Source organism: Ailuropoda melanoleuca, chromosome 13 (assembly GCF_002007445.2).
Source record: "Ailuropoda melanoleuca isolate Jingjing chromosome 13, ASM200744v2, whole genome shotgun sequence".
Lineage (NCBI taxonomy): Eukaryota > Metazoa > Chordata > Mammalia > Carnivora > Ursidae > Ailuropoda > Ailuropoda melanoleuca.
Window position 1 is genome coordinate 22,218,388 of NC_048230.1, and position 8,360 is coordinate 22,226,747.

The following is an 8,360-nucleotide window of genomic DNA, read 5'->3' on the forward strand; positions in this document are numbered from 1 at the left end:
TCCCCCATTCCGCAGCCGCCGGACGCAGGCGAGGCCGACAGACCTACAGCCGCTACCAGACCCTGGAGCTGGAGAAGGAGTTCCTATTTAATCCCTATCTGACTCGCAAGCGGCGGATCGAGGTATCGCATGCGCTGGGACTGACAGAGAGACAGGTCAAAATCTGGTTCCAGAACCGGAGGATGAAGTGGAAAAAAGAGAACAACAAAGACAAGTTCCCCAGCAGCAAATGCGAGCAGGAGGAGCTGGAGAAACAGAAGCTGGAGAGGGCCCCGGAGGCGGCGGACGAGGGCGACGCGCAGAAGGGCGACAAGAAGTAGGCTCCAGCTGGGACTGTCAGGGCCGCGGTCGCCCTCCGTCCGTGGGTCCCCCGACTACGCCACCGCCGTCGCCCGCCCCCGCCCGAGAGAGCTCTGGCCCCGCGAGCGGGGCCCGGAGCCCGGCCTCCCGCTGCAGCGTCCCCCGCCGCGCCAGTCCCCGCTAGTGGTAGTATCTCGTAATAGCTTCTGTGTGTGAGCTACCGTGGATCTCCTTCCCTTCTCTTGGGGGCCGGGGGGGAAAGAAAAGGATTTTAAGCAAGGACTCCCTCGCCCTGCGAGGGTGAGCGGCTGCGGCCTGGCTGAGCCCCCCCCGCCCCCGCCCCGTGTAAAAAGCCTCCTTGTGCAATGGTCTTTTTTCCTTTGAACGTGCTTCTTTGTAATGACCGAGGTACCGATTTCTGCTAAGTTCTCCCAACAACATGAAACTGCCTATTCACGCCGTAATTCTTTCTGTCTCCCTCTCCTTCTCTCTCTCTCTCTTCTCTCTCTCTCTCTCCCCCCGTCCTCATTCCCCCCTCCCAACCCCTCTCTCCCCGCTGCCCTCCCTAGCTCGCTGGCTTTCTCTCTTGCTTCTCTCTTTTCCTCCCAACCCCCCCCCCCTTTGGTTTGGCAATTTCGTCTTAAGTGTTTCTCAAAAGAGGTTACTTTAGTTAGCATGCGCGCTGTGGGCAATTGTTAAAAGTGTTCTTAGGTTTACTGTGAAGAGAATGTATCCTGTATCCGTGAATTGCTTTATTGGGGGGTGGGAGGGCTAATTATATATTTTGTTGTTCCTCTATACTTTGTTCTGTTGTCTGCCTCTGAAAAGGGCGGAAGAGTTACAATAAAGTTTACAAGCGAGAACCCGAGACTGGCCCGGCCCGCGCTCCTCATTTGCCCCCGGCGCCTTGCAGAGCTGGGGGGAGCCGGTCACCGGGCTCCTGCGCCCGTCAGGCTAGGCAGCCCAGAGGAGGGGGCGGGGATTGGAGGCAGGTGGTGCGAGTCCCTTGGCCCAGGGGCGCAGGGGGTGAGGGAGGCGGCTGCGCCTGATTGGAGGAGAGAGGGACGGGGGAGGGGAGCCCAGAGAAACCCCCTCCCTTCGCGTTCCGAGGCTGCCGGCGCGAGACCCAGGCGCCCAGGCCACGCTGGAGAGATGCGCCGGGGCTGGTGGCTGTATCCCCCACCACCTCCCCCTTTGTTTCTTTGGGCCCTGTCCTGTTTGTGCGTGTGTGTGTGGGGAGGGTGGATAAATGCGGAGTACAGGGCCGCTGAACAAGCTTATATATTTATTTTTCTCGGATTGGTGGGGGGCGGGGAGAGCAAGGGAAGAGGAGAGATGCTCTTCTCCGCCTCTCCCTCTCTACGACTTGCCCACCTTCGCCCAGCTCCGAGGTCGTGGCTCGCCGCCTTCCTTCCTTCGCTGCCCCTGCTTCTCCGGCAGCCACGCTCGACTGAGGCATCCGCCTCCCGGAACCAGGAGAGCAGTATACCCAGGCCGCCCTCCTCCCTTCCTTTCTCTTCCCACCCACCCCACCCCCTTCCTTTTTTATTTTCAAACCTTTTTTTTTTTTAAGCCACCAGAAACCGCAGCATCCAACGCCCGTGGGCTGGATTCCGCGCCTGTAGGAGCATCCACGATCCCTGCCTGTATGTCTGGGGGCACCTAGAGCGAGCCAGGAGGCCAGGCTCACCTCCGCTCCTCACCTCGGGAGAACCGGACCAAGTTCCCCCAAAGGCCCAGCCAGGCTGAATTGGCCCAGATTAATAAAGATCTGACCTGCCCCCCCCACCCAGTTGCGGGCAATCTCTGGATTTGTTTCTCCTTGGGTAACCGGCTGGGGAGGTGGGGGGGGCGGTGACAACACGGATCGCTCGGAGGTTATTTATTTTCCCTTCTCAATCTCTTCCTCCCCAAATCTCGCCTGCAAGCTGCCTCCAGCCCAAGGGGGTCGACAGCGGCCCTTGAGCCCCCAGCCCCAATCCACAGGGCTTGGCTTTCCCATTCATTATTGATCATATTTTATAAATCTAACGCCACACAATTTTTTCCACATTACCGGGGGCCGTGGGGAGGCTGCCCGGCCATTGGCGGAGGGGACGTCACGTGGGCGGGGTCACGTGGTCCGGAGAGGAAAAAGGGGGTCCTTTTTGGTGTAAATCTGGACTCTAATTCTGTAATATATCAAGGAATCTCGTAAAACCGACACTAAAACGTCCCTGCCTACAAATCATCCGGCCAAATTATGAGTTCATTGTATTATGCGAATGCTTTATTTTCTAAATATCCAGCCGCAAGTTCGGTTTTCGCTACCGGAGCCTTCCCTGAACAAACTTCTTGTGCGTTTGCTTCCAACCCCCAGCGCCCGGGCTATGGAGCGGGTTCGGGCGCTTCCTTCGCCGCGTCGATGCAGGGCTTGTACCCCGGCGGGGGGGGCATGGCGGGCCAGAGTGCAGCCGGCGTCTACGCGGCCGGCTACGGGCTCGAGCCGAGTTCCTTCAACATGCACTGCGCGCCCTTTGAGCAGAACCTCTCCGGGGTGTGTCCCGGCGACTCCGCCAAGGCGGCGGGCGCCAAGGAGCAGAGGGACTCGGACTTGGCGGCCGAGAGTAACTTCCGGATCTACCCCTGGATGCGAAGCTCAGGTAACGCCGCGCACCGAGCCATCCCGAGCCGCAGCGGCCGGACACATTCCCCGGAAGGCGCCCCCTTCCCGGCCAAGTGCTCCTTTCCGCGTCCAGAGTGCTCCCGGTAGGAGGTCGGCCCTGGGGACGCGGCAGCCCCTCGGCCGCAACCCGGCGCGCCGCCCCCACCCCCATTTTTGCTCGGTGCTCTCAGGCTCCTTCTGCTCCCTTGGCGGATCTCTCTCCGCCGACGCCGTGGCGCTCCGAGCCCCCCGCCCGCCCCCCCACCTTTCCTCCCGGCCTTTTAGCTTTAAATATTTATCAGCCGCGCCGGCACGGGCTGGAGACGAGGCCGTTTGTCTTGTGGAGGAAGGCTGGGGTTTGCAGAGAATAGCCATTAGGTTCTCCCCCCTCCCTTCTCCCTTCCCCCGCCGGGGATCTCAGCTCTGGGTGTGTCCCCCAGCCCCAGCTTGGAGGTCTGGGGGAGGGGGCCCGCAGCTCAGAGCAATTCTCCCCTCCCCCTTCCTTCCCAGCCAACCCCGCTCCCCCATTATTCCCTTCTGGACAATTAGAGGTGGGCTCTAGAGACTTGGCGGGAGGAGGGGGTATGAGAAGAGATGAAGATCCAGCCAGGGACACAGAGCCAGAGAGGCAGGTGGAGGGGGGGGGCTGAGGCCAAGAGAGACGAGGCTCCTGACCCCCCAGTGAACTTGGGAAGGGGGAAGCAGAACTAGAGAAAGGGTCAGAAGCCTCGCAGGAGTCCAGCTGGCTTCCTCAGGTGCCCTTCCTAGGGCTCCGAAGTGCCCTCTGGAGAACTGGCCAGAACCAAGTTTGCAGGTATCATTCCAGAAGGGTGAATGTCCTCTTAGGGGACAGACTAGGACTCCGTGGAGCCAAATTACGAGTTAGAGTGCAGGCCACTGAGCCAGCTGCTGCAGGAGCCCCAAGAGACCCGGGGCTGTCTGGGTTCTCCTGACTACCCTGAACCAGACATCTTTCTTCATGCTGCCCTGGACTCAGGGGCCAACCCCAAGGTTCAGAAGGTCCAAGACTTGTGGTCAGAGGCTCCCCAGTCCAGTCAGAAGAAGCCCAGCTCTTACGCCATCAGTATTGGTGGTCACGGTCCCCATTACCTGTTTCATAATTCAACTGCCTTTCCAGTTGATTTATCAAAGCCCAAATTTTTCTGCTCGTAAACATTTCAGCTTGGCTTTTATCTGACTTGAAATTAGGGCCCCTAGGCTCTCCTCCCATGTCTACTTCCCAGGAGGGCTGGCACCAGCACCTCCCCCAGTACAACCTCCCCCACAGCTCCTCAGGGTTTTGGCCTAACCTGGAAAGCTCTCCTCTGCCCTTCAGCCCTCATTCCCCAGATACTTCATGTTCCATCCCAAACCAGGCTGCTCTCTCCCTTGTGCCTTCCTGGAGGCCCAGAGATAGATTTGGAAAACTGGGTTGTCTGGGCAGGTGGGCAGGCAGCCTGGCCCTGTGTGATCCTGAGCCACTGACTGGAAAAGAGTCCTCAGAGGGCAGCTGTTCTCAGGCCAACTCCAGGCTCCAAGGAAATTTGCGAATTCTCACCTCCTCCTCATTCCACAACAGGCTCTGTGTGTGTGCGCGCGCGCGCGCGCGCGCGTGTGTGTGTGTGTGTGTGTGTGTGTGTGTGAGAGAGAGAGAGGAGAGAGAGAGAGAGAGAGAGAGAGAGAGAGAGAGAGAGACTGGGTCTGTGAGGCTCCTTTGTTTCCTTTTCTTTTTTGGGAAAAGCACTCAGGCCAGGCCTAGAGCCCCACTCCAGGGGCACTTGCTGGTTTCCATTACCTCTAACCCTAAAGACCATCAGAGTCCGTATCCAAAAGGGGAGTCTTAGGGTGTCTGGTCCCAGGGGTGATGGGAAGATTAACCTTCCTTCATCCCACATATACCCCTTAGGTGCAGGGCCTTCAAAAGCCAACTGGTTAAATCTTGGGTTCAGAAGCCCTAAGCTGGAAGACTTTCCGGTTGGCAAATGGGGATGTTTGCCTCAGGAGGCCTCTAGAAAGGCCTGCACATTGAGGGAAGAGGGAAGGCACACGTTGGGGAATGGAAAGTAAGAATGTGGTTTAGTGGGGAAATGGGCTCTTCCACCCACGGACCCCAAACCTAAGGGTCTGAGAGGGAGACGCTCTCCTGGTTTTTCCCACCCGCACTGATTATTCTCCTTTACATACTGTGCGCAGGGACTGACCGGAAGCGAGGCCGCCAGACCTACACCCGTTATCAGACCCTGGAGCTGGAGAAGGAGTTTCACTACAACCGCTACCTGACGCGGCGGCGGCGCATCGAGATCGCGCACGCGCTCTGTCTCACCGAAAGACAGATCAAGATCTGGTTCCAGAACCGGCGCATGAAATGGAAAAAGGAGAACAAGACCGCGGGTCCTGGGGCCACAGGCCAGGACAAGGCCGAGGTGGAGGAGGACGAGGAAGAGTGAGCACCGGAGAAAGGACAGAGGAAGAGAGCCAGAAAGGGAGAGAGGGTGAAGCCCAGCTCTGAGAACTGAACCAGGAAACTCAAATTAAATAGGGAAGGGGAAAACTATTTAAATAGTGGAAAGCAGTTTGAAGTTTTTTAAGGAGAGACGGTGAAATTTTGGTTTCTTAACACTGAAAAAAAAATACTACCTATAGAAAAGTCCAGCGGGTTTGTTTTGTACGATATGGGAAGAACATCACCGACCTGTTCTGTAGCTTTTCTGCCTCCCCTTTTCTATGTCGCTATCGTAAGGTCTATGTAAAATCTTGCTGTTTTGTAAGCCCCTTTCTTTGATGCTGTCTTTGTGGTCTGTGGGTCTGGACTAACGTGTGTGGTTCCCTGTCCTCCTGAGCCCCCCGCCTTCCCAGTAGCAGACTGAAGGGGCCTTAGGGAGCCCCATGGACCCACCGACTAGCTCAAGTGTCCCCTCTGTGCACCTGGCCTGCCTGATGCTCTTTTGCTCCCGCCAGCCCCTGTGATCCTCTTTATATTGTATGTGTACCTGAAGGATGGAGAAATAAAACAGAATTTAAAAATGAACAGATGACCTATTTTCTGTGTTTCCCTAAAGCGGGGGGGGGGGGCGGCGGCGGCGCCGGGTTAGTCATGCATCCCAGAGCCCCTTGGCTCCAACTTCTGCTGCTAGCCCTCTCTTTCTGTGCTGGGGTCTGCTCTTTATCCTGGTGCACCTGGCTCTGGGGGCTGCCAACAAGTGAACCCCAACAGGACACACACACCTCCCTTTACCTTCTTTTACACAAACTGGCATACACAAATGCACAAATCACACATACAGTCTGACATCACACATAAATAAATATATACATTGTCACAATACACACCCATATTTATACGTCCATAAATAAACACAGGGGCATTCACACATCCCAACTCTGCACTGGAACCCATGCGTTCACATTCACACACACTCACAAGTAAACACACATTCACACTCACTCACAGAGACATTTATACACACCAATGTACATTCACACACTGGCTTATAAACACAGATTCACATTTGCCCCCAAGTAAACACATCCATGAGCCCGCAGGCTCAGTCACACCCATTCACAAAGCAAAGCCCCCACCGCGCCACAAACTCTGTCTCATCCAGGCCCTCAAACCAGGCTGCGGCTTGGTGGCGCGGCTGGGGCACAAATACAGAGCTGAAATCCAACGTGTTAGGCCCCATACGAAGGAAGAGTGGAAGGAAAGGGAAGGTGACCACCCAAATCCACTCCCGCTTCTTGAGCGGCGTTGGGCAGAAGCCAGGCCGGCGAGCGGACGCTCCCCGCCAGCCCACAGAGGCCTCCAACCCCGGGGCGCTCCCGGCTTCCGCTCCCTCGGCGAGCATTTTCCGCAAGACCTGTTCGGTTACTTTATTTCAACTTCTTTTACTTTCATTTATCTCATTCTAAATTAACACAGAGAGCCAAATAAAATTTGTAAATGGGGAGGGAAGAGTGGATAACCCCTGGGAACGAGAGCCTGCGCGGCGCAAGTTTACTCGCCTAGTGGGGCCGCAGCCCGGCCGCCCGGAGCCCGGCCCCGCCGGCCGCCGAAGCTCCGCCGCCTTCCTCCGCGCCTTGCTGCCCGTGCTGCCGGCGACCTGGAATCTTCTCCCGAGTACAGAAAAAGAGAGAAAAAAGAGAAAACATTTTTTGGGGGGTGTTATTTCGTTTCCTGCATTTGGTCGCTGGTGGCTCAATTCAAAATACAGGAATATTTCAGGGGACCTGGGAAACACGGGGTGAATTTTGTTTGGTGGTGGTGGTGGTAGTTTTTTTTTTTTCCCCCTTCAAAACACCCCTTGATTGAGGAACATAAACCTGGAGGACGGCGCCTATGCTTCTAGACCTGTGGAGCTCATTTTGAGAATTTATTCGATTATAAACACTGAATTATTTAAATGTAAAGGACAGGTTTTGGGACAGAAAGGGGGAAGCAGGTTGGAATGGAAGCACGTTTTAGGAGAATCTCTTTCATTTGAATTTGTAGGTAAAACTCCCCGGAACCTGCAGTTTCCCCCATTAATGGCCGCAGAACCCCCTGGAGAGGTCATGGAGCTGTCATTGGGAACCTGGGCATGTGGGCATTTGGGCGGGAGAGGCAGGGATCCGGCCTCACCCTCTTCCAATTTCTGGGGTGCAGAGGCGAGAATCTGGTAGCTAGACTGTCCACCTTGGCCTCTCTCAGGGCCGCCTTTCTTCCCCAGACAAAAACTAGGCCCTAGGGAATCTAGGGCCCCCACACCCACAATGCTACAAGCCTCACAGGTGGGGGTCCCGCCATCTAGAGGGCTGGGAATGAGGGGGACATTCAGAGGGGGAGAGGGGGCACTGAAGCCTTCATTTTTTCCTGATGCAAGTGATAATTTTGGATACCCACTGTTACTCCCGACTCACCCCAAAACCACCTTAGAATGGCCCCTGTGTGGAGGATTTGGGGTGAATTCTTACTAGAAGAGGGGGCAGAGCTCCTGCGAGGATAGGGAGGTTCTGGAAAGAATCCCCTTCCCAGATGGACCCTTGTGGCTCCTCTGCCTGATTCCCTGCACCCCAAATCTCACCCCTTCTCAGATTGGGGTTTCCCCAAATAGCGAGAAGGAGAAGAAAAGAAGATGGCGACCGAGAAAAGGGTTGCTGGTGGAGCAGCCATGAAGAAATGCAATAAATTCCTTGTTGTTTTATGAAAATTTACAACTTTGTGATAGAAGTTTATGAGTGGTTGAATCCAGCGATTGGCCGGCGCCGGTCATGTGGCCGGGCGATCGTGAACATGAACTTTTTATCATTTCCCTGGTGGTTATAATGCAGCATTCTTTTGGACACCACACCTAGGTCGGAGCACTGTCGTCCTTCAGGGCTCCAGCCTCTTGATATTTTTATACTTCAGTATCAGCTCGATAAAGCAAAAGAGAGAGAG

General features: G+C 55.9%; 2 protein-coding genes across 2 annotated transcripts in view; both read left to right on the top strand.

Moving 5' to 3' along the window:
* HOXB8 (homeobox B8) overlaps positions 1–1,155 on the top strand; it is a 3,371-nt gene extending 2,216 nt beyond the window's left edge. The window contains exon 2 of the mRNA XM_034640667.1: positions 16–1,155. Within this exon, the coding sequence (XP_034496558.1) occupies positions 16–320 (305 nt within the window). The 3' untranslated portion in view covers positions 321–1,155. The remainder of the gene's footprint in view (positions 1–15) is intronic.
* A 1,270-nt stretch (positions 1,156–2,425) lies between these two features.
* HOXB7 (homeobox B7) lies at positions 2,426–5,954 on the top strand. Its single transcript, XM_002916823.4, has 2 exons — positions 2,426–2,942; positions 5,138–5,954. Exons 1-2 carry the CDS (start codon positions 2,543–2,545, stop codon positions 5,389–5,391), a joined length of 654 nt encoding a protein of 217 aa, XP_002916869.1. The 5' UTR covers positions 2,426–2,542; the 3' UTR covers positions 5,392–5,954.
* The last annotated feature ends 2,406 nt before the right edge of the window (positions 5,955–8,360 follow it).